The sequence below is a fragment of the Myodes glareolus genome, chromosome 17 (genome assembly GCF_982192425.1).
Source record: "Myodes glareolus chromosome 17, mMyoGla1.1, whole genome shotgun sequence".
NCBI classification, from domain to species: domain Eukaryota; kingdom Metazoa; phylum Chordata; class Mammalia; order Rodentia; family Cricetidae; genus Myodes; species Myodes glareolus.
The window spans coordinates 6207671-6234902 of NC_142042.1; the positions used below are offsets into that span (position 1 = coordinate 6207671).

Sequence of the window (27232 nt, forward strand, 5' to 3'; positions counted from 1 at the left end):
CAACAGAAATAACTACGTCCATATTCCCAAATATTGTTTATAAATGTTCTTTTACATTTAAAGGGGGATATGATATAGATATGAATAATTTGCTTTGTTATGGATTTTAAGGTCAATTTTGTTATATGTATATATGTTTCTGATCTTGATTGAGGTATTGTGATTGTGTAGTTTATTTAAAAATGCAATGTATAATTAAAAATATAGGTTGTTAATGGATAATACTAGCTTGTAGTAATGTTAGTCTGATTTTCTAAAAGTGCATAGATATATTTCAGATAGACATTCATATCTTTCAAAGACTACAGAACATGGCATTTAATGTTTTAATAACTTAGGACTTTTCATGACAATGAGACACGTCTGCTCCTGGCAGCACCAATCTACTTCAAGAGGAAGATGGGCATCAAAGAGGCTCCTTATGGAGTTGGTTAGCCATTTGGGCAAGAAACTGCTCTTGCCTGGACTGTTATATAAACTGGACACAGAAAACCCGCAGAGAGAGGACTGCTAAACTTGCCTAAAGGTGAGATGATCTTTTGGGGTTCCTGATTCATAAAAGAGACTGCGAGACATTCTGCAGGACACAGCAGATAGTGACTAAATTGCCTTTAAAATTTCCTGCTTCATAAAAATGTCTCTGGATATTATGGGCCTGAAGGCCAAAGATGGATGCCCCAACGATACAGAGAGACTTTGGGTGACTGTCCAGGCAGCGAGATGTCTCTGTCATTTCTAGAGTTTTGGAAGTTGCTTACTTCTTGTTTACTTAGGTAATATATCATTCTGGAGTCTTTAATGGAGTTAAAAAATGGATAGTCGTAGTTATAGTTTTCCATTATTATGATAAAGATATAGTTATAAATATTGTGACTGTAATTCTTGCTTGATAACTGTTTTGTTATATGTAATTTTACTATGTTAAAATGAAAGCCTTTCTCTTTTGTTTAAACAGAAAAAGGGGAAATGATGGAGGAGGGTTATCTGTCTATTGTGTTAGTTTCATTGGTCAATAAAGAGACTGCCCTGGCCCTTTGATAGGACAAAAAATTAGGTAGGCGGAGTAAACAGAATAGAATGCTAAAAAGAGGACAATGAGGCAGACGCCATGGAGCCAGCCACCAGGTCAGACATGCTAAATCTTTCCCGGTAAGCCACACCTCGTGGTGCTACCACGAGATTATTAGAAATGGGTTAATATCAAGATATGAGAGTTAGTCAGTAACTAACTCTCTAGAGATAATGGGCCAGGCAGTGCTTAAATGAATACAATTTGTGTGTTGTTATTTCTGGGACTAAGCTAGCCGTGCGGGAGCCGGGTGAGGCGAAAAGCAGGCCTGCCCACAACCCCTCACTACAGAAAACAACAGCGTGGATGGAAACCAATTTCTGAAATATCCACATTTTACACAGTATAGTAATAAAATTAAAAGGGAAATATGACAGAAAAATGTTAAATTCATAAAGCTTTCCTGAAAATTGACAAGACACAGGGTTTATCCATAAATGAGATGTTTTCACCAAATATAAAACACGAATTCACACTTAAAATTTCCCTGTTGTAGAAACAGCGCATAACCGTTTGCTGCTTAAAGTTAAACTGGCAATGTTGATAAGCAAGGTCAACTCAGCTTTAGGTCTTTAGCGCGTCCTTCTGCCTCTGGGGGCCACAGTGAAGGACCTGGGAAGTGCCGACAGTCACACAATCCCCAGTCCCACCTCCTCGGTAAGAGTCAGCAAACGACCTAGGTGGACGGCACCCGGGTGGTATACAGCCACTAACATGCTTCCGTACGAGAGATTCCTATCCCATAACAAGGAAGTTAAAACATCATGAAAATAAAATATGAAATATGGCTTATAATTCTGTAACAAATATTAAAAGAGAAAATACAGCAATATCTTAGCTTTGCTTTTCTGAAGGAGTATTATAAGTAGATACTGACCATCTCATATTTATCTGCACTTCTAAAGAAAGTATATGTATAGAGGGTATGAACTTTATGTGAGGCAGGTAAGGGGAATACACAGAAAAAAAAAAACGGCATTAAAAGAGTCTCCTGGCTGTGGGAATATCTCAGTAGTTAAAACACTTGACATGTAAATATGAGACCCGGAGTTTGGATGCCCAGAAACAAGTGAAGATGGGTGTGCCTGCCTATAACTCTAGCCTCTGCAGGCACAGGCAGGAGACTAGTCATATACGTGAGCTCTAAGGTAGAAAAGCAGTGGATGATGATTCCTGACATCAGCTTTGATTTCCACATGCATGAAAACAGATGTGCATGTACACTCACATGCACACGCACACACACGCAAGCACACACAAAGTGGAGAAGAAAATAAAAGAAGCTTCACATACTTGTCTCACTGGCGGGAGAATCCCACACCATTCCACTCCTGACATGCTGGCTACCAAACAGCCACATGGGCGCCATGACAGCTGCATGTCACAGAGTGCACTTTCAGTGTGTGCTCAATGCCATTCCTGCCCTAACAGCACTGATATTTTAATACAACTACATGTGATATTTTAGATATCCTCCAATGATTTTTCCTTACAGTCAAGTGAAAGATCAGTGTAATTATTGCATTTTGTAGTACAGCTGTGTTTGAAGTGAGCTCATATTAAAGTATTTTTATAATTCCATTCGTGTCCATTAAAGCGCTTCCTAAAATGACTGATTTTACAGAGTTACGGTACTCTACAGACTGCTATTAAATACACTCCTCTTTTGTTTAACCTCTCACAGTAACATGTACAATACAAAGGTGAATGGCTTATAGAAAACCGCTGTGTCGGAGGCAACACTCAGAAGTTTCAGGGCCACCAATTGTCAAAATGCCTACCATTTCCTATTAAAGGCTGGGTAGCTAAGTAACACTACACTTACAACCGTGAAGAGCTCTCACTCCCTGCCTCATGCTGCTCGAGCATTACCATATAACTTCAAAACACTTGAAGAGAGTGCAGATCTAAGTATTACATTTATGTAAAGAAACAGGATTTCTGAAATTATACATATTTATTGCTAAGCAAAGGGAAAATTACCAAAATTTCACCAAGATTCTTTTCTAAGAATAATGAGAGTTAATTATACTATACTCTAGAGAAACAAAATTATAAAATAATCTACCAAGGTTAAGTTACAATTCAGAAAATTAATTGGTTTCTACTATCTATTTAATATAGTTTATTAGTATTTCCAAAAATATGCCCTTTACATGAAACCTAACTTAATTCCTTTTATAAAAAGTGTTTTATATGTTTGAGTGTTTTGTCTCCATCTATCTCTGTACACCACATGCATTCAGTGCCCACAGCGGTCAGAAGAGGTTGTTGGGTCCTCTGGTGCTGGAGTTGCTGATTGCTTTGTGTCACCATGTGGGTTCTGGGAATTGAACCAAGATCCTTGGGAAAACAGCCAGTGTTCTTAACTACTGAGCCATCTCTGCAGTCCCATGATTAACGTCTTTAAATTATATTAATATACAAGGGAAATCACAGTAGGCAGACTTGTAAGACAACCCCATGATTCCCGTTCCATGTAGAGCAAGAATGGGACCTGAGAACAGGATCCCGTGAACAGCTGTACAAAGGCCAAGAGAAGGATTCTAAGGAGTGACCTGGGTCTCTAAACAAACGGAAGGTCACTGGGATGGAGTAAGCCAATAGGAAGGAAGGGCCTGACCTCTAAGACGGTCTAGATGTCAGGTAGAGAAATCAGAGACACAGACATGTTAGAAGCAGTCAAGATGTGTCCTGGGTATTGGAGAATCAAAGCCACGCTGCGGAGTGGACAGAGAACAGGAACAGCAGACAGAGCAGACAACTGAATCCTTCATGTGACGCGGAATATGACCCAGGGCCTCAGGGCACATCGCTGCTTACGATCCTGACTGAAGCTCCTGAGCAGGAGACTCAGCTGAGCCAGGGCCAGACCCTGGAATGATGACTGTCAATCACTGTTGCAAAGCAATACAAAATTAGTGGACACATTTGCAGAAAGATATACTGATAGGAAATGAATGTATCAAATTTGATACTTGTTCCCTAAGACAATAATCACTCTTTAAAAAAATACATAATAATAAAATAAAACACTCCACTGTAACTCTTTGTATTTTCTATTCCTATGTACTCAAATCTTGCTCAAATATCACATCCAAGTATCAGTCAGTGCTCTGTTGCTGTGAAGAGACACCATGACCATGATAACTTTTATAAAGACCATATAAACCCCAACAGAGCCACATTTCCTAATCCCTCTCAAGCAGTGCCACTTCCAGATAACCAAGCATTAAAATATATGAACCTTTGGTCGTATTCTTATTCAAACCAGCACATAACTGAAAACCACACGTGAAGAGACGAGGGATTTAGTGAGCAAGGAACTTAAAACATACACTTTACACGGGATGTAATGAAAAAAACAAATATCTGGAAAGACAAACAGAATACACAAACAGAATACACAAAACTTCAAGATTTGCTGAAGTTAAAAATAAGACCTATGGCACTCTGGTCAGGGAAGCAGTCCCCAACGCCAGCTGGCACCCCCAGGGAGCCCGCAGGCCACTCCAGACAAGGACGAAGATCAGTGCCTTGCCCAGCTATCATCAGAGAAGCTTCCTCCTGCAGCAGATGGGAGCAAATACAGAGACCCAGAGCAGACAGTGTGCAGAGACTGAGAAACCTTAGAAAGCTCAGCCCTAAATGGAATGTCTCCATCAAGTCCCTCCCCTCGGGGCTCAGGCACCTCTGAGGAAGAGGAGGCGGGAAGGCTGTAAGAGCCAGAGGGGATGGAGGACAGCAAGGAAGCAAGGCCCTCAGATGAGCAGGCTCAAGGCTCTCATGAACTCACAGACTGAGGCAGCATGCACAGGGTCTGCACCAGATGGGACTCCAGAGCTGACGAACGGAGAGGCTACCTTCAATTGGTAAGTACTCGCAAACAAAAGTTTAGTTTTCTCCAGAGTCTCGCTGGGGAAACAAACTGCTCTTAAGGGGAGGCCGTGTGCCCAGCAGGAGATGCCAACAGAAGACTAACTCAATGGCGACTTGGGAGATTCCTTGTCTCACAACGTTGTGTTGCAGCGTTTCCTTGTTTGTTTGTTTTAATCTTATTATTTTTATATTTTTCTTCTCTTTTTCAACTTTACAAGACCTTTGCATGTTCACCGTTGTTCATGTTGCTCATTGTTGTTATGGGGTTCTTGAGGGTGCAGACGAGCGGGTCTGTTTTTATGCCTTCTCTTGGACTCTTTTCTTTCTGGTTCTTTGTTTTACACAATTCAGATGTGTTAGTTTTTATTTTATCTTGTTATATTTTATTACTATCCCACAGAAGCCTGATTCTTTTCTAATGAGAGACAGAATTGGGGTGGATCTGGATGGAAGGAAGTGGGAAGAATCTGGGACAGAGGGAGGGAAACTGCAATCAGGATGTATGATGTGAGAAAAGAGAACCTATTTTCAGTAAGGGAAAAAACTGTTATCCAAGATGCTACAGTTAGTCCTCTGTCTGTGGAAAAGGGCCTGATAAGCCCTTTAAGAAAAGGAGTAAGGACCTCGCCGCTGCTGGCAGTGAAAACGGTTTGCACAGCCCAGGTTTGCACAGCCCAGGTTCGCACAACCCAGGTTTGCACAGCCCAGGTTTGCACAGCCCAGGTTTGCACAGCCCAGGTTTGCACAGCCCAGGTTCGCACAGCCCAGGTTTGCACAGCCCAGGTTCGCACAGCCCAGGTTCGCACAGCCCAGGTTTGCACTTTGGTTGTTCATTTGTTGTTGTAGCTTACTTTCACAAGAATTTATACTTCTCTGATGACAAGACTACATATAGATTGCATTTACAATGTACATGTGTTTTTAAGCATGTTGTATATAAAAAATATACACAATTTTGTCATCAAAAATCCTATGAAATGAGAATACACTAGGTATAATTAGCAAAGAGCACATGGGACAGGCAGTATCAGAATAAGAGAGGAACACTTATCATTTTCAAAGCTGCATAGGCAGACAAGAGGAGAGAGAGCCTGTCTGTCCGTCAAGAAGGCACAGCATTGAGGCCCTCCCAAACAACAGCACACTTTCAAGAACCCAGTCAAGTAAGAGAGCACACAGTCACATCTGCACGCCTATTCCCAAGTGCAGAGGAAAAGATCGAAAATAATGGCCGAAGTTCTTCCAGATTTCAAATCTGTGCACCTAACACCAAGAAAACAGAGAAAAAACCACAGAATGGAACATCAGAATCCAAATGCAAAACAAGGAAAAGGGACAGGGAGCAAGAAGAAGCAGGGTGGGCAAACTCCAGCCGCGATGCATCCCAGGCCTGTAAATCAAGTTCCACTGACTCCCAGCCAAGAGAAAAGACATCACCAGAATGTAGAAAATAAAGGAAAGTCATTAACTTAGACCTCTAGAGAAAAAGGACCAGATGGGAAGGACATTTCTAGTAAGAAGGCAAACGAGAGCATCAGGGCTGAGCTTTGGGAGTTCAGCAGGGACAGACCCACACTGCAGGGAAGGTGGTGAATAGAAGGGTAAGGAGGGCTCACACAAGGGGCCGGAGGGGAGAAGTGAAGCGAGTGCAACAAATAAAAATATTTCCCTTGTTTTAAACATTTAAAATATGTAACTCACTATTTAAAATCAAAAGTGATTAAATGTTGTAGCACTCAGAATGGCACAAAGAACAAGGAGCCAGAATACAACTTCCTATAGCAAACGTGAACAGAATATTATTTAAAATAGATTGTGGGGTTGGGAGCATGGAAAGTTGGAAGTGTGCTTGCCTTGTAAGTGCATAAACCTGAGTTCAAGCTCCAGAACCCATATCACAAAGCTTGTGCTGGTAATTCCAGCACTGGAGAGGCAGAGACAGGAGGAGCCATGGAGCCAGCCTAGCCTCATTGGTGAGATTCAGGCAAACGAGAAACCCTGTCTCAGAGGAGATGGGTGGCCTTCCTGAAGCCAACATCTGAAGTTGTCCTCTGGCCTCCATTTACACACACACACACACACACACACACACACACACACACCAGAAGAAATGCACAGCACAAGTTCCAGGGCAATGATGCACACTCACTGATAGCACACTAGTGGAAATCACATGGAATGAAAATTATTCAATACAAAATAATGTAGAAACAAAAGGAGAAAAAAGAGAAAATGGGGCAAATACACACAGCAATATGGTGGGCTCCCATCTAGACAGTGCCTGACTGAAAGGGTCTGACTGCTCCAACTGAAAGGCAGAGCCTACCGTTGAGAACAAAGCCTGAGACTCAGTACTGTACACGAGACCAGGCTTGAGACACAGGTAGCAGAACGAGTGAGTGCACGTGACAACATGCTCCCTTTATGCATTCTATGAGATGAATGTCTGTGGTCACACTGTTTACCAATCAGATACATAAATCAGTAGTTTACTCTGTCAACCACCCATTTAATAAATTTGAGTTTCTACCACACACTAAGCATTGGTTGGGCTCCAGGTATAACCAGGTAGAATCCTTGAACCTAACAATTCAGTGGAACAGTCCACCAAGTACATACAAGGAGCCAGGAATACAAACTTCCTACAGCATACATAGTAACATGTAAAACCACTGGCGGGCAGAGGTAACAGTCCTTCACGAAAGCCCTCAGAAAGAAGGACGGGAACTACTTCCTTTTCAAGAGGATTCCAACACCGCTGGGCAGCAAGGAGGTGTTAGAAGAATTTGATCCTAAATTCCCCGAGAAATCTGCAACGTCCTCCTGTTTCACTCTGATCTCAGACATAACGACTTCCTGTCAGCCAAAACGGGTGAGGCGGGGACAAGGCCTGGCCGACTCCCTCAACACCTGGGCAGGAGCTCAGGGACTCTGAGGGCATCAACAGCGTAACTCATCACACAGACTAACAATAAAATATTTCGTTTAAAGAGGAAAGAGAAGGTGTCAGTGTATTCCAGAACCAGTACATGCTGAGTGTCAAACGTGTGCTAGGTATGCTCCATAAATCATTTTGTACCAATTCTCAATTTGATGTCATTTTACAGATTTGAAAGAAAAATAAAAGACTCATGAGAAAGAAATCACTCAGCATTTCTAGTTGACAAAATGATCAACTAGCTAACTTTCATTTGCACCTAATCCTGGCCTGCACCTAGGCCTGCTCCCTGAAGACCACTGTGTGTTTCCCTTCAGACTGTCCATGAGCAGAGCAGGTGCGGACGGCACAGAACCAGGTCTGGATGCTTATGCACAAGTAAAGTGAAGGACAGAATGTGCCACAGACAGTTTCGAAATAAATGGAAGACAGACTTTTCAACAAAGCCAGAGGGGAAGAAGAGGACTTCCTAACTGGAGGCGTCTGAGTCCACAGGGAACAAGCAGAGGGAGGACAGTCTAAGATAGTCTTAACAGACTCTAGAGCAGCCAACGGGGACAGGATTCTTCAGCAGAAACCAGCATAGTGCACACTGTTAGATCATCTTGGCATTTCAAAACATGAAGAAATTTTCTCGCGTTGGTAAAAAAGCCGAATGCCTAAATTACACAACTCATTTCCTCAGATAAAAAACAAAAAGCAGAAAACAAACGTTAAGCATACCAAGAAACCCCAGCACACACAAGAAAAACTCGCTGCCGACTGCAGAACTCCTCGGAGCCATAACTAGTTGAAGAGATGTATCTCAAGTTGCTGTAATGGCTCCTGTTACTCTCTTGTTTAAACACAGTTAAATTCCAACTTCCTGGTTTTAGGCAGAATTTTTAACTTCTTTGCTGTGGGTTTCCCGGGAGATCCTCACAATGCTTTCGAGTTTTAATGTCTGGATGCTGGTATATTCTCTTTTGAGATACACTCTCTGAAGAGCAAATCACAAAGCCTCCCTCTGTGCTTAAATGAAGCCATTCATGGGAGAAACAATTTAATTTCAGTCAAATTAATTTTTTGGAACTCTATTTGCTTGCATCAAAAAACGATCAAAGACTGAATGCCTTCCAAATAAAGCTCAACAAAGCATTTTTAATAAAGGTAGCAACCGTGAGTCCCAGCAGTCATTATGAATGTGTTTAGCATATCTGTACAATAAAAACATATACTATAAATTATTTTACCCATTTTCATAATGAGTCTTCCCATGGGCTGAGGTCCCTGCAACAATGCTCTTATGCAGACCTTCCCCCTCAGTGGCAGTCAGACATGCAGGGTAAGGGTCACGGTAGAGCACAGCTATGGCTTCAATACATCAGCCAGATGGCCAGGGAGACGTAAACTACAGAGTCTGAAAGTTCTAAGGTATCAACTGCTGACATCTCAGAGAAGCACTACCACAAGCTTTATAACTTTAAATTATAGTACATGGTGCTTTTAGCAGAAAGGGAAAAATTAATTAGTACCTAGTCTTATCCATTTATAACTAACACATATCTCTAGCATTATAGGCTGAATGTAGACGAATGCACTTTGTAAGACTAAGATGTCTACTGGCACATCTTACACCAGAAACCCACCGACTTTAGGAAATGAAACAATGTGGGCATCATTTTGTCTTAGTAAATTTAGAGCACTGGCAATTGTAAGGAGGCACACACACAACAGGAAAACGAGAAACCGCAGTCAGATAAAGCACCGGAAAGGATCCCCAAAGGAAAACGGGGCTTCTCTAAAGATGACTGGAAAGGATGCTCACAGGGACTGAATAGTGACGCACAGACCCAGTGAGACTGGTGCGATGGCATGAAGTGGCCCCGACTACCAAACTGTCAGCAAAGATACTAAAGTCTTTTTCTATAAAAAGGGACGTCTCTGGCCTGCGCATATCAGTGAACACAAATGACAACCTCAGCTTTTATTAGGAAAAGAAGCACCTCAAGCCATTAAGCTGACAGAGGAATGCCCCAGCTACATTACCTCATCATGTGGCAAGCCAGCAACGCTGCCAAGCACAGGGCATGCAGCTGAAGGGAATTGACACACTTGCCACTGATAGATTTTATTTCAAAGGAAGGTTTTTTTAAAAATGAGCATTTGAGATGGATAGATATTGCTAATTACAAAGATAGTTCTCTTTTTGAAGACTTTTATGTCTAATTTTCAAATCACTAATTGTCATTATTTTATAATTAATAAGCTCCACATGGTGCTAATCAACTTTTTATGCTCACAAATTAAAGTGAAACAAACCTACTAACTGCCAAAGATGTTATCTAGCTCACATGTGAGTGACTGCATTTACAAAGAAAGTAGCACTAACACTCAATAAAATACCATATTATATTCGTAAATTTTAAATATTCATTCAAAATCCACACTATCTTTTAAAGAATGGTTTGATTTTTCAAACCAGCACCTGCGGGGTAACTAGGAAGCTGACTTATACACAAACATCATCCATTTGTCTCTCTAATGTCCCAACAATAGGCCATACTTGTCTTCTTGAAAACAGAACAAGTGACAGCCTTTGAACAGAGAGCATCGCACAGGCACGCAGGTTCGCAGAGCACTCTCTGTGTGTGCACCTTCCTGCTAGTTCTCCATGGTCCAGGCCCTATGAGCACAACAAACTCCTAAAGGGCTCATGCTCTACACAGCAATGCCCCCACACCAGCAACTCCAATTCCTACTTCCCAAAGAGCTAGCAAACTCTTAGCACATGAACGCTAAGGTTTGCAAGCCCTCTCACAAATGGTGATAAATACGGCCACTGTGGGCTATGAAAGTACCACAAGCAAGTTTGGCAGTAAGGTCCTCAGTGGCCTTGAGAGGCCCCTTAGTCCCTGCACTCCTCAGTTGATGTGGGAGCCCCCTCTGTATGCTGTGAATACTATTGGTTAATAAAGAAACTGGCTTGGCCTGATAGGGTAGGACAGAGCTAGGCGGGGTGGGGGGAGGGACTAAACTGAATGCTGGGAAAAAGAAGGGCAAAGTCAGGAAGAAGCCATGGAGCCACAACTGGAGACAGATGCCAGAACTTAACCCGGTAAGCCACTGCCTCATGGAGATACACAGATTAATAGAAATGGGTTAAATTAATTTGTAAGGGCTAGCCAATAAGAATCTAGAGTTAATGGGCTAATTGGTGATTTAATTAATATAGTTTCTGTGTGGTTATTTCTGGAGTCTGGATGGCCGGGAAACAAACAAGTGGCCTCTCTGTCAGTGGGAAGCCTGAACACAAAACCAGTGGGCACCAGATGCACGCAGAATACTGTGCACTAGACACACTGTTTAATTCTTCAACACAAATGCTCACAAAACATTTCCTCAAGCGACAACACTTAGGAAGAGAGAGAAGCATGTTAAAGTCTCAAGCGAAGGAGATGGAGAGGGAAGAAAGAGACATGAGGAAGCCTGAAGACAGAGGGGAGCCCATTCTCAGCCAACAGCAGAACGGGGGCTCCCTGGTCTCTGCTGCAATGGAACACTCAGAAGCAACTTCAAGTAGGAGGGGCTTAGCTGTCTCAGGAGCCAAGCACCAAGCATTACTGCGGGGGGGGGGGGGGGGGGGGGGAGGTCACAGCAGGGGAGCTGCAGGCAGCTGGTCACTTGCTAGCTAGATCAGGGCTCCTGCTTGCTTCCATTTCTCTACTTAGAGAGCCTAGGATCCCACCCACAGAACGCCAGTCAACATAGCCACCAGGCTCCCCAGAGAACCGTCCCCAGAGATTGCTGATCCCACCGTGGCACTCCAGTTACCTGCACTGCTCACTAATTTCACCAGCTGTACAACCACAGACAGAAAACTGTCAAGTATTTCCAGATGTGCCGTGCACACTGCACCAGGGGTTACCAGGACAAAGCCATAGGCTAACAGTAATTTTCAGCAGGAGAGACACTGAATCTCGTGTGCTATGAAGCCATGTCAGTCACACCTGCACTGTGGCCCATCACCCTACAGAGAGTGGAAAGGAGATGGAGAAGTTCAGGGTTTGAGTGACTTTATCTGCAAGCAGCTAGATTAAACTTTCTGCTGTCAGGCAGAAACAGAGAGAAAGAAAAGGACATTTAGTTGATAAAATAAAATTCAATTATCTAAGAAAGGTAAAGACAAAGAAAACACCATTTGTTCTACTGAGTTCTGGATCTGAACATCCTGCCTCCTATATCAGCTATGTGTGCTGCAGTGTGTGTTCCCAGTGTGCAGGGGACACAGTGAGTGCTGTAGTGTGTTCCCAGTGTGCAGGGGACACACTGAGTACTGTAGTGTGTTCCCAGTGTGCAGGGGACACAGTGAGTGCTGTAGTGTGTTCCCAGTGTGCAGGGGACACACTGAGTGCTGTAGTGTTGTGTTCCCAGTGTGCAGGAGACACACTGAGTGTGGCACACATCACTGCAGTCATGAGCAGAACCACTGTCCACTACACATCACTTAGGAAACTGCCCTGCAGCCTTGCAGCCAAGGGTCCCAGGCTGGAGACAGGTGCTTTGAACCATTCAGACACCTTTCTTAGACACAGTGCCACACCACAGCATTCGCCTTCTGAAGTTCGGTGTTTTATGGAGCTGTGCGTCATTCCATTCCATTTAGAACAGTTCCATGACTCCAAAAGAGAAACTGTATCCTTGGCAGGGAACATCATGCCCTGCTGCCTCCCAGATCTGGCCATCCTTACTTTACAGATGCGGCTATGCTGGACACTCATGTGTGACCTCTTTCACAGTGTGATGTGCACAGCTGATGAGGTGATCCATGCTGCAGCTAATATGAACCCCCGCCCTTCTTATTGCTCAGTACTATCCTGCTTCTTGGATGTGCTGTATTCTGTTGACCTGCACACCAGCTGCTCAGTGGTTGGGCTGTTTCCACCTCCCATCGATTCATAGGCTGCTGCAATGAACATGTCGCTGGAGGGCTCCTTGTCTTTAAGTCTCTTGGGCCTGTGCCTACGTTAGAACCACTGGGCCATGTGATAACTCTGTTTAACCTTCTCAGGAACTGTCGAAATGAGTTCAGAAGTGTGACTTGACTTTATTTTATGTGTATCCATAGGTACATGTGACTTTATTTTATCTGTGCATGTGGGGGGCATCTGTGGGTACACTGACTGAGGTAGAAGAGGACACCAGGCATCCTGCTCTGCCTTGCTGCTCTCTGCCTCACGGCCCTGGGTTGAGGTATGGTGCCCAGCAAACCCGGGGTCTCTGTCTCTCTCTAGCCCACAGTTCTGACGTGGGCCATGAAATCTGTCCTCATGCTAGGGAAGTGAGGATTCTCAGGCATAGCACCAACTCCCAGCCCTCCTGCCAAGCAGGATCCAATGTGGCGGCTGAGGTGGGGGCACTAACGACTCTCACTGAATCTATGAATGCACTCTTGGCACCTGCGCTCTTTCATTCACTGCTGAGATGGCATTCCTCCTTACCCTTATACCAAGTCACAGCCCTAGCAACTCCCCGAGACCTCTTAGAAGCTGGTGGCTCCTTATGTCATGGAAAATGCCCTACATTTATGGCTCCAGGTTAGCTGGATGCTAGGGTCTGTTAGGCCACGACATCAACAACGGTTTCCTCAGTCACAGGGTTGTGTTCTGTGCATCCTTGCAATTGTGCCACCTTCTGTATCTGGAGGAGCCCCAAGGGATCCAACCCCTGGTCAGACCTGTCTCAGGTGCACATATGCACACAGACACACAGGCACGTCCACAAAATTAAAAATAACCATTTTTTTAAACTGTAAGACAAATTGTAGAATATTCCTTTACACTGTGTGAAAATATGTCACTGTGATTGGTTTAATAAAGAAGCTGACTGGCCAACAGCTGAACAGGATAAAGTTAGATGGGAGAATCAAACTGAGAATGCTGGGAAGGAGAAAGATGGGGTCGGGGCATCACCAACCAGACAGAGAGGAAGCAAGACATGCTGGAGAGATAAATGCCACGAACCTCATGGCAGAATGTAGTATAATGAAAATGGGTTAATTTAGGTTAAAAGAGCTACTTGGTAATAAGCCTGAGCTATTGGTCGAGCATTTAGAATAATATTAAGTCTCCATGTCAGTTATTTGGAAACTGGCAGGCAGGAGAGAAAAGTCCACCTATAACAAATTCCTTACTAAGTGAGCCTACCTGAAGAGTGAGAAGGTGGCCGTTTCTGTCACAGAGCTGCCACAAAAGGACAATGACTGACGACTGAATGATGTGTCTGCTGTTGACACGACCTTTCATGCCATAACATAAACACCTATCATGCAAAATTTCTTATAAATTGAAATTTTATGATAGATCATTCAGATTTTTTAATTATACTGTTTTAAATCTATTGTTAAATCAATATCATCTCTTTTATACTATAAAAGAACCCACAACCTAAAATTCTTGCCAGGTCAAATGTTTTACCTTGAATTCAAACTGTTTAACTACAAAACAGTGGTCACAGAAACAGCGGACCAGAGGCAGTTCACTGGTTCCTTCACATTATAAAATCGTTTCTGACATTTCACGTGGCCAGCCACTGTAAAGGTTAATTCCTGCCTCTGCGGTCAGCTTTACTCCAGGTGACCAGCTCTGGGAGATCCTGTTTACCTGTTCTCGGCAAAGCACACTGCTCCGTGTACACGCTCGCTGTTAAGAACATATTGACTTGCTGCCTGCCCTGCTGGTTGATTCATTTATGCAGGAGTCAGGCATGAAGACAGAATTCCAAATGTGACATTTGCAGACGGTTGGGTCACTTAGGCGCTGTCAACCTGGAGAATCCCTGACATATAAACTGGACTTGATTACCACACAGAGGGGCACACCAGAGGGGCAAATTTTAACCATTTTTAAGATTCATGCAGAACTTTAAAACTGAGTTATATCTGTATAGTGAAAACTCTCATTTAAAAGCCTTTCTTTTAATAAACTCAAATTGGCGTTACTAACAACCCACAGATGCTAAACCAAAGCCCTGATTTGGAAAAGAAAAAAAAAAAAAAGCCAGTAAAACTCCTAGTGATAACATCCCTGACACGTGAGGGTGCTCTGAGGAGCTAAGGGTCCCCTAGGCGCACAGGCAGCCAACAAGCAGTTTAAAGTGATTTGATCCCGGTGCAGCGGGCGGACGGTCTGCACTGTCACAAGGGCAGTAAGAGGTCAAGCTTTGTCTAACCACACTGTCTTTGCTCAGATGATCACCACAGAGAAGGGTGACGGAGCCATTGCTACTGGAAAGGTACAAACTGCCCTCGTGGCATTTAGAATTATGCTTCCAACAGCTAGCTCATGAAGTGAGGCTGACGAGCAGGGAGACATTCCCCACCCTCAGCTACTCCACAAAATGACACTAATGATTCCTTGTAAGCTTTCTCACCGTTAACAAATACCACAGACAGTGGTTCAAAACGAGGTTTTCTGACGTTTAACAATGTGTAAGAGGCCAATGATCACCCCGAGTTTTATGTAAGAGCTCTAGCATCACACTCAAAGTCGCCTTCAATACTGGGTCTCAAATGGGAATGTTCACAGGAAGGGCAAGGCCCACGATGCCGTTTACCCAGAACACACTTATTCTGAAAAACCTAGCAAAAGCAAATCTTGTTTCTTTCCCAAGGATCTAGTGGAAAGCAAACCTGGTGTATTATCTGGGCCACCGGGAGCTGTTCGGCGTACTGGAGAGGTTCCGCGAGCTCCTCCTCCATCCTGTCTTCCGCGTAGCTGGAAGGCAATCAGAAGACACACTCAGTCAAGTGGCCATGGTGAATATGTAGAAAATGTGCTTACCATAGACCTAATTGAACTTCTGGAAATAATATTGATTAATAATTTGGGGAAACTACCCAATAAAATGACCCTGGTTTAAATGACGTGACCAGAAATGTATTCAGACTATACGAACTTGTGTGATGAAATCAGCTAATGTCATTTACTGAGACTGAACACTCAGAACCCGTTCGCGAGGGCTGGGTCCTCAGCAGGCAGTCGTCTTTCTTGCCTTCTCTGCACCATTCACTGGCCCTGCCCCCCTGGGTCTTGGTTTTGCCTGTGATTACTCCTGCCTGCCTGGACCAACTCTAACCCCGCTGTCTGCTCTCTCTTTCTAAACGTATGGATTTGTTTAAAACCACCGAGCTCTGTCATTCATGCTCCTCTACTTACCAAATGATACACACAACACAGACTAAGACAGAATGAATTATAAGACACGGAAATACAGATTTCCTTTAGATTTCCAATTGTTTGATGAGTATTTTTAGTTAGCACATAAACTCCTGAGCTTCACTGTGACATCTTCACACACCGATCATCATTTTCCTTTGTTTCCGTCCCTCACTACACTCACCCGTATCCCCTTGTGGGCCCTGCTCCTGTGTAGCCCTCAATTTCACGTTCAGACACACACATTCCATCACTCTCTCGTCACCCTGATTCCTGGAAATCAGAAATTTGAAAAAGAAAAAAAAATCTTCCCAAGTAGTCTGATAAAATGTATTTTTTAATTAGTGACCATCTTAGAAATAAACCCTCAACTTTAGACAGTAAGACCTAACTGCAGTGAAACATTCTTTTACCCCTTCCCAGTGAGTTCTACATCAATGTATCAAAATTAGATCTTAAAATCTTAAACTTGTACTCTTCCCGGAAAACATCAGGTATAAGCTTGGCCCAAGACTCAAGAGTGCAAGGATGAGGTTGTAGTGTCTTTCCCGGGTGGGGCTGGTAGGGAAGACAACGCACATGCACCCAAGTGAAGCTGGGTGACCCCGTCCAGTCCCGGGAACGCCGTCTGTTCTGGTGTTGGTGGGAGGAGAGGAAGAGGGCGGGTGTAGGGGAGGGGTCTCCTGGCTCATGGGGAGAGCTTCCTGAGACTGTGACACAACTCAGGGAAACAGCAGGGAACACACTCCAGACCCTGGCAGAGGCCAGAACTTCCTGAGCGGACTCCGGCTGCAAATGAGACCAACAAGTGACAAACGGACTCTCGTGAAATTTAAAACAACAACTTCCATTCATCAAAAGAAAGAGCTGGGTGAAGAGGCAGCCTACGAACAGGAGAAAACCTTGGCCAACTACACAGCTAACAGGATTAGTACCCAAGACAAACAAAACCCAAAACCCTAAACAGGCCAACGAACGGGACAGAGTTCTCCAAAAAAGCACAAATGAGCAAAACTCCTGTGTAAAGTGCTCGATGTCCTTAGCGTCAGAGAAACACTAGATAAAACTCTGCTGGGCCCATCTCCACCAGGAAGTGACGAACACCAAGACACAGGCGCTGCACTGGTGTTGGTCCTACATTACCAGGGAATCAGTGTGGAGGCTTCCCCAGAACAAAAGCTAGAACCCCACACGCCCCACCTCTAGCACTCCTGGGCACACCCAGAGGACTCTACATTCCACTACAGAGTTATCTGTCCATCCATGGTCATTGCTGAGCTATGCACAGCAGCAATGAAAGACACCGTTAACTGAAGTATGGAGAATGCTGTTCATCCATCCATCACTGAAATTACCCTCTCTCACACATGGGTTCTGGCTATTTTTATATACACACATTTGTATCAGAGAGAATGTGTCTGGAGCCCACAAAACTAAAAGGGGCCCATGAGAGAGAAAAAAGATTCTTTAAATCAGGGGTAGGGGAGCAGAACACGAGAAATAAAAGGGGAAGCAGGACAGTGGCAGTGGGAAGGCTTATTCAGTGAGACGGCAGGAATGCCAACCAAAATGATGCATGGAAAACTGATATTCTGGTGAGCTAATCAAAAAATAATTAAAAAATATTTTGAATGGAAGTGCCCTGTGGGGTGAATAAAGCTGCCACAGCTTTGTAAACAAAACCCCAGAGCCAGTGTTGGGCTACTTCTCAGGACTTGTGAGCACAGACACTCCCGAGGACCCTGGACTGCACAGGTCACTGCTTGTGGCTGCCCCCCCTCATAGCCAGTGGGTAAGATTACTGCTAAATGGAACACACGTATGGGCCAGGGGACACAGAGAAAGCAAGCTGGGGCTACACTCGAGGCCTCCCCCAGCTGGAGCTTCGCTCAAAGCACTCGCCCCAGCTGGCTAGCCTGAGATTGCCCAAAGGTGCCCAGCAGCTCCCCTCAGTGTGCCAGCACGGCTGGCCAGGAACAGGGAGAGCAGCGCTGCAGCGGTGGCAGGCCTGGTTCGGGCTGCTGACAGACACCCGTCAAAAGTCTGTGGCCCCAGTGTGGAAGGTCCAGTTGCTGCTAAAAGGACGTCCTGTGCCCATCAAATTCCCTTCTACGGAGCCAAGCTGACACCATAGACTTGGCCAGAGAAGCTTCTCTTTGCAGCAGTAGCGGTGACTGCACGGACTCAGAACTAGTCAGAGAACAGAGAACAAAGGACAGTGTGGATAGGACACCCACATGAGACCCATAGGGCAGTCTCAGACGCCCACAGCTGTGACTACTGCAGCAGCGGGTCACAGGCAGAGACACTCTCCACAGTAGTGTGGCAGCTGTCTACTCCACATTGTTCCTATTGGACTCTCTGGAGATTGAAGCATCGTGACCAGCTCATGTCTGAGTACCCCAGCACTTACCTGTCAATTACTTACCTATCTGAGTATTTCCCTCACAATGTCAGCACCTTTCAGCACTCAGCGTGTAATTTCCCGTGAAGCTCAGGGACCACATGATGGGGCCTTTGCATTAGTTCACTGCTGTCTCAGAGCTAAAACAACCACTCCTGAGTTTCCAGTAATGCTTGTCTGCTTTCCCACATACACACTGCTCCCAGGAACCCAGCTGGGTGCCCTGTCTAGTTAGACAATCTTCACTTTAATGCACTTTTAACTTCTACTATTTCTGTATTATTTTTCTTAGTCGCAGGCCCAGAGGGCCTTTTCCTCCCACTTTATATTGAGGTGAGGTCCTAGAACGTTCTTTGAGGGTTGGTAATCAAGATAATTCTCTCAGGGACACAAGAGACAGGACCTTTAGATTCAAAAATTCTGTGTCAGCTCCGAGAAGTTTTCTGTTGTAGTTTTGAATGCTCTTTCTGTTTATTTTCCACTTGGTTTTCCAGTTCAAGTACTAAAGAGAACATAGTGGACCTTCTCCACACTCCCCCTCATATTTCAGTGCTATTTTCTTGACTCTCGTTTCTATTCTCTATCCCTCTCACTGAACTTCTGGTGATATACACCTTCCCTAGGGGAGCTTGTAATTTAGTTTTCGCTTCTGAGGTGATTTTGTCTTTTTTGTCAATTTCTTCCCCAAGTTCAGTCGGGTTCTATTTCAGACATGCCTGCTGTTTATCTCTTTCTGTCGGGACTTTTTAGCTGACGGGCCCAGGGCGCTCTCTCTCAGCACAGACACTTGTTTAGTGTGTTGTTCAGAGTCCAGGGCAGACGCCTGCTCTTCCTCTGCTGTCTCTTTTATTATCCACCCCCCTCTCGTGTGTGTGTGTGTGTGTGTGTGTGTTCATGTATGTGCAGGTGCATATACGTGATACGTGTGCACATGTGTGGAGACCTCAAATGTCATTCTTTGGGAGCTGTCCACCAAATTTTTAGAGACAGCCTCTCACTGGCTTGGGTTTTCCTGCCGACTCAGACTGGCTGGCCAGTGAACCCAGAGGTCCACCTGTGTCTGCTCACCAGTGCAGGAATTATAGCACCAACCCAGCTTCTTTATTGAGGGTCCTGGGGACTGAACTCAGGACCTTAGAACTGCATGTGAGCATTTTGTGACTAAGCCATGCCCTCAACCCTTCTTTCTATTTTGTTTTCAATCACTGAAGGATTCTACATATATAACAAAACGTGTATATATTATTTATATACATATAATTTAATAAGGTTTGATCTTAATTTCCTATTTTATTCTCGATTAACTTTGTACATTTTCTGGATTCTTCTTCAGCTGAGGATCATTGGCTTTCCTGAGATCAGTAATGGCAATTTGTCCGGAGCTGAAGGAAGAGCAGGGATGAACTAGTTTACAGAGGTTCTCGGTTCAAGAGTGCCCTCTTCTGTAGCTACAGTGAACTGCAGTTTCTTTACAATTGTATTGCTGGCCCCAGTGGTGGGACGCAGGGCTATTTTAAAATGCTCCCTTGCTTCCATAAAGCTTCTCCTTACCTGCAACTGTCTCCTTCTTTTACTCCACATCAACACTTCAACGGCACTGTGTGCCCACCTCCTTCTCCCCAAGTCTTCTGCCCCCACAGAACCACTTTCCTAAGGGGGGCACACACAGCCCCAAGCTCTCTAATAGGCTTATCCCTGAGGAAACCACGGTGCTCATTTCACCTTACACACACATGAAACGACAAAGGACTGATTTTTCTCTTCCAAATCATTTCAGGTCCCTTCCTTAAAGTCCCTTCCTTTTATTTTACATTTTGAGAACTCTTATATTGAGGGATATGTGTACACTGTGTGAAAATGTATTGCTGTGATTGGTGTAATAAAAATCGGAATGGAGAATAGCTAGGCAGGAGGTGTAGCTGGGAGTTCTGGGGAGAAGAACAGGAGGAGGAAGCTAGGCCAGGGAGAGACCAGCAGACATGTGATGTGGGAGGTCCTTCTGTATATGTGTCGTTTTTATTGGTTAATGAATAAAGAAGCTGCTTGGGCCTATGGCAGAGGAGAATAGAGCTAGACAGGAAAACTAAACAGAATGCTGGAAGAAAGTAGGCGGAGCCAGAGAGACACCATGTAGCTGCTGAAGGAGAAAGATGCCACAACCTCATGGTGATGCACAGATTAATAGATAACTTAACTATTAACTTAAGATATAAGAGCTGGCTAGCAATACGCCTAAGTGATTGGCCAAGCAATGTTTTAATTAATACAGTTTCTGTGTGATTATCTCGGGTCTGGGCAGCAGAGAATGAACAAGGAGTCTCCTCCTACAGATATGGAGGAAGCAGGGTGCCATTCTTCACATGGCAGGATGAAGATTAACAGAAATGGGTTAATTTAAGTAATAAGAGCTGGTTAAAAACAAGCCTAAGCTAAGGCCGAGCTTCATAATTATTAAGTCTCCATGTCATTATTTGTGAGCTGGTAGCCCAATGGAAAACCCGACCACACTCCTATCCACCCAGCTCCTCCAAAGGTTAGCCTTCCATTTTCTCTTTCCGAGCCCCCTCACTAAGATCTGCTGACACGCTCTCATGAAGGAGTGATGACTGCACAGAAAGGCTGTGCAGTTCTTCCTGATAGCGCTACGTCTAAACAACAAGGCTGTCAGAGACAAGACAAGCAGAGTCTGCTACTCTGGAGGGATTGGAACCCAGCACAGAAGGCTTTCAGAGACAAGACAAGCAGAGTCTGCTACTCTGGGGGGATTGGAACCCAGCACAGAAGGCTTTCAGAGACAAGACAAGCAAAGTCTGCTACTCTGGAGGGATTGGAACCCAGCACAGCAACGCTGCAGTCTGTGCTGAAACTGATGAACATGCTGCCCAAATGCTCTGTGCAGGGAAAGAAAACAGAGCAGGCACATGGGGCACTCAGGAAATCAATTTATAGTTCCCATCTTCTGTGTGCTGGGTTTCTCTTTCCAAGATGTCCAGAGACCAAAAAATCTTCCTTATTATGCTACCCAAGCACTCCTAAAACAAAACTCTAGAATTATTCACAGTGCCCATGCCCAAGGTCAGTTCTGACCCAGAAAGAGTAGATTTACTTCCATAATGCCATGTTAAAATCAGATTATTCATGTATAAAATGTATAGTTTATTGGTCACTAAAGGCCAAAGCATTCTTCTAAGAATTGAAAATTGTAGGAAAAGGAAAGCAGAGATGTTGTGCTATGCTAGATACTAAAAATACAATCAATAAATAATTCAAAACACATTATCTAAAGTAACTCAAGGACATTAGGAAGAAACTTCATAAACAGACCCCAAACTCAATGTTTGGTATATGTCCTTGAATAAGTCAGCTCAAAATAATTACTTGAAACTAAAATATATACCAGAGAAAGCAAATTAATTTATATATAATAAATTAATAAAATTATATATATATATTTTAAAGGTGTGGAAAAATTCCTATCCCTTAGTTGAATTTTTAAAAACATGTTTATGTAGCCACAAATGGCCAGGAAACACTTTTAAAGACACTCAACATCCTCAACCATCAGGGAAATGCAGATTAAAACCACTTTAAGATTCCATCTCTAATCAGTGAGAATCGCCATTATCAAGAATTCAAGTGACAAAAAATGTCTGTTAGTGGGAGTGTAAACTGTAAACCACAGCACCCATTCAGAAATGTCTGGAGGTTTGCTCCTCCTCCACAAACAACAGAGCTAGAACTGTGACATCTCTCTGCTGCCCTGATCATGGACACACACCCACAGGCCTCAAATCCCACTACAGAAAAGAGACCTGCACACATCTCTCTGCTGCCCTGATCATGGACACACACCCACAGGCCTCAAATCCCACTACAGAGACACCTGCACACATCTCTCTGCTGTTCAAATGTCCATCAGAAGCTGAAGAGATAAGGAACATGTGGTACAGGGGCGGGAGTGAGAGCTCCGTGGTCAGAGCATATATTGCTCTTGTAGAGGACACAAGTCCAGGCCCCAGCACCCAGTCAAGCAGCTCACAACCACCTACAAGTCCAGCTCCTGGGACTTGATTCTCTCTTCTGGACTCTGTGGGTACCTACACTCAAGAGAACAAGCAAACATATGCACACGTACACTCGCGCGCGCGCGCACACACACACACACACACACACACGAAGATAAATTAAATCTTAAAAAAGAAACCTCTGGAACATATACACAATGAATTATTATCATGTGAGGAAAAGAGAAATCATGAATTCTTCCAGTAAATGGAGTGACGTCACTGAGGCCCCAGAGAAAGTCTGCATGACCCCTTACATGCTGACTCCAGCTTCAAGTCTTCCCTTGTGTTTAACTTTGTGCACAAATGGGAGCCAGGAAACTAGAGCCATGCTAACAGAAAGGACGTGGCAGAATGCAGTCACAGTCGAGAGGCAGAGTATAGGGGGTGGAAAGACGTTAGCGGGGAGGCTGTGAGAGGAGGGCACATGGGGTGCGAGCCCAAAGGAAGGGTAGCATATATGAAAAGCCTTATGGGAACTTTATGAAAAATCTTAAAGATCTTGGGCAGTGATGGCACATGCCTTTAATCCCAGCACTCAGGAGGCAGAGGCAGGTGGATCTGTGAGTTCAAGGACAGCCTGGTCTATAGAGCGAGTTCCAGGACAGGCTCCAAAGTTAGAGAAACCCTGTCTTAAAAAAAAGAAAGAAAGAAAGAAGGAAAGAAAGAAAGAAAGAAAGAAAGGAAGGAAGGAAGGAAGGAAGGAAGGAAGGAAGGAAGGAAGGAAGGAAGAAAGAAAGAGAGAGAGAGAAAAGAAAGAACAAAACAACCCCAAAGATTTCAAATGCAATTCTCCTGCCTGGTAGAGAAGGTATAGGACACATCCCTACAGATTAATGGTCAGAGAGCTGCCGGTATCTCCAGAACAAACAGGTTACCCACAGAAGTTCACAAAGACCCTGCTCCTAGAGACACCACATACTGTGGCTGAGACACAGAGGAAGCAATTTCAACACGAGCAGGAAACTTCCTAGCGGACGCACAGCTTCCAGACTCAGAAGGTGCTGCTCGGGCTGCTGGAGGAGAAAAGGCACTGTGTGCCACAGCACGGACCTGCAGGGCATCAATGCCCTCTGTGCACAGTGGCATGGCTTCTGTGGAGGAACTAAGTGCTCTCTGACTGGATGCCAGGCCTGCTCCACAGGACAGAACTGCGTGCCTGACACTATAACCTGGTTAGAAGCCCAGGACTAGGGAGATCGTGGGCCCCAGGGCAGAACCTTCTATTGTTATTTGCTAAATGGTCATGCTGTCCAATTGCCTTTTGATTATTTATACTTCTTCCCACAGATGTGGACTGCTCCCAGCCTTGGGCAGATTCTTTCTTCAGTGGGCAGTAGTCAGTGGAGAGACACACAGCTGCTCAGAGTGCTGAGCAGAGACTGAGTGCTCAGGCCGAGGTGAGCATCTGTGTCAACCCACCACATCAACCCAACACCCACCACCACAGCTCAGGGAGCACTCACCACCACAGATCGGGGAGAACCCACCACACTCGGGGAGCACCCACCACCACAGCTCAGGGAGCACTCACCACCACAGCTCGGGGAGCACCCACCATACCAACCCATCACCAACCACCACCACTCAGAGAGCACCTACCACCACAGCTCGAGGAGCACCCACCATACCAACCCATCACCAACCACCACCACTCAGGGAGCATCCACCACCACAGATCGGGGAGAACCCACCACAGCTCGGAGAGCACCCACCACCACAGCTCAGGGAGCACCCACCACCACACTCAGGGAGCACCGTGGGAAAGGAGCTGAAGAACAGGGAAGGTGCTGGGAAGTGTGTGACACTCATGACTCACAGCAGCAGGGTCACCTGCACAGTTCAATCCAGCTAAGGCTCCAGCACAGATGGGCTCTCCAGGCCCTCACCCTGACTGAAGAGCTAGGGGGAGGAGTTGGGTGGGAGATGTGTGGGAGGGAGATGTGTTGTTTAGGGAGGATCCTGGTTGGGGGGGTGTGTGGATGTGTCCATGTTTCACTGTACAAATGGACAAATGTATAAAGTACTCAAGAATAAAGACAAAATTGGTTTTGAAAAGTAAACGCAAGTTGTTTACACAACCCAGATGGAGATGCCTGGGCACGCATGCTGCAGCCACTGCCCCAGATGTGACAGTGAGCTTATCAAACTCCATGATATCCAGAAGGACAGAGCACAAGCATGGCCCAGAGCCCAGAGCTAGTGCCTCCCATGCTTGGCCTCTGCACCGCAGCCACTGATTTTACTTCATGCACTGCAGCTGCTCCAAGGAGGAAACATGGTGATGACTTCAGAGTTCTTGGGACAGCAGTGGGCATTTCCGAAACACCGGAGATTTGAAAGGAGTTATAGACACAAATAAGTTAAGTTACGTGATAGTAAGACATTCGTGTCTCTGAACATGAGCTCCCCTTCATCACTTACATGGCTCTTTATGTTCTGGAAATAAATTTATAATTAATAATCTCCATAAGAAGATGGACATCTTTGAAGACAAATCCAGGCGGATATTAACTGTTGCTGCTTATGCTTTCTAGCAAATAGTAAGCACTATCTATAATACAGAAAACTTCCTGCATGATAGATAACGGATTCATAATCCTGGTCCTGGCCCTCATACACAAGCATTCCCCCTCGGTCATCAGCGAGCAGTACTATCTGTACTATCACTGATAGAACACTAGGCTTTCAGCTCCTTGGTGTCGTCTGGGAACTTTCTTTATTGTTAGGCAAAGCTCTCGAGAGCTTCCTGTGCAGAGCTGCTTTCTAGCAACTAGTTATGGCAGATATTTTCTGCTCACAAACACAGCAGCAGCAGGAAGAGGGCTATGGCCCATGGAGGCACATTTGGATGAAATGCATTTGGACACAGCATGAGTTGGACCAAGAAGGAAACTCGCATCCAGAAGCACAGGATGTGATATCAGGAGTCGGTCCCACCAACTTACAGAATCCAAAACCTTATAAAAAGAGAGCCAAGGCGAGCTTCGTGTCAAATGGATTAACACCAGCAGTTACTCTGGGGAATACTGGGGGAAGCTGAGCAGCTTCCAATGAACGGGGCAGGGCGGAAGAGCCTGTCACGCTCTTCACTGAGCAGTCTGCCCACTCAGCTGTCTCGGCCGCTGAGCTGCGTGCTATAGAGCACTTTACCAGCTGTGTCTCTAGATACTTTAGAAGCCCTTTCAGGAGGCTCTGGTCAGCAGAAATCCCATGTGAAGTCAGCTGAGGACTGTGAACACTCACTCCAAGGGCCTCTCTACCTCACCTACAGATGCCGTGCTCTGGAAAAGAGGGGGCGGGGAATGGGGGCTCCCTCACTGCAGCACAGCACCCTCTCACTGGGAAATTGGAACCTTAATGCCAAAAGGTAGGAGAGTTAGCTGTGTTTTCACAGCAGAGGTAAACACGGGATGACATATTCTGTGGGGACTCACTGGTGGCTTTCACATACTCATTATGATCAAAAATTACCTAGTTTTTAGAGTGTCAAGGTTTTGATATGGCTAATTTTCAAAAAAAAAAAAGAAAGAAAGAAAAAAACCTTTAATAGCAAAACTACACAAGGTGAGTTCCAGTCATTTTCTGTAACTTAGAAAATACGTATTATAGTGAGCACACTGGACAGAGACAATGATGACAATCTCTTATTTTTCAGCATACGTAAGAACGTATAAGCTACAGATATAGCTTTCATACAAGTAAAATTATGTATTGCTAGGCTTCTTATGGCAACCAATTTACACATGGAGACGTCCCTACCATTCTTTTCTGAACAGACAACTCAGTATCAAGAGTCTTGCTGTCTTCAGCGTCGTTTTATTTAAAGCTCCAGTCAACCTCAATCTCTGGTACACATACCCCAACACAAAACACTGCTGCCATCTTCTGGCGCAAAGAATCCAGTTCTCTAACAGGAAATGACCAGATGGCATCAGCAGATCAGATGATCTGACAAATGGCGGAATGGGGCACAGACACCACTGCAGCCACAGTTAATCTCTGTCGATACCTGCGATCAGTCTCCCAAGCGACTTAGCTACGTGACTTCCAGAAGTTCCTGTGGCTTTAGGTGACACCCAGAACTTATTAAGCATGGAGAAAGTTGATAAACCAACCATAGTAAACTGCTGTAGGAAGTCCTTCTGTATTTGTGTTGCTTTCATAGTTTAATAAAGAAACTGCCTTGGCCTTTTGATAGGGCAGCCCTTAGGTAGGCGGAGTAGACAGAACTGGATGCTGGGAAGAAGGGCAGACAGAGAGACAACATGGAGCCGCCAGGTCAGACATGCCGAATCTTTCCCGGTAAGCCACGACCTCGTGGTGACATACAAATGACTAGAAATGGGTTAAACCAAGATGTAAGAGTTAGCCAATAAGAAGCTAGAGCTAATGGCCAGGCAGTGACTTAATTAATACAATTTCTGTGTGGTTATTTCGGGAGGTTAAGCAGGCCGGGCGGTGGGACGCGGCCTGTGCGTCCTACTACAGTGAACCAAGATGAGAGGAAAATCACAACCTAGAAAAACCATTTTGTGATCCATGGAGCTGAAAAAGAACCTGTGTCCAAAACGCACAGAGAAGTGTCATCATCTAAGAAGGAAACAAATCAGTACTTTAAAAATGAGCAAAAGACTACAAAAGATAATTTATAAAAGATGTATTGATGACCAGTAAATAAAA

The 27232-nt window shown here is 44.7% G+C and overlaps 1 protein-coding gene across 1 annotated transcript in view; it reads right to left on the bottom strand.

Annotated features, from left to right (window-relative positions):
* Nucleotides 1-27232, bottom strand: part of Pigk (phosphatidylinositol glycan anchor biosynthesis class K) — a 68651-nt gene that overhangs the window by 8151 nt on the left and 33268 nt on the right. The window contains exon 10 of the mRNA XM_048453546.3: nt 15556-15640. Within this exon, the coding sequence (XP_048309503.2) occupies nt 15556-15640 (85 nt within the window). The remainder of the gene's footprint in view (nt 1-15555; nt 15641-27232) is intronic.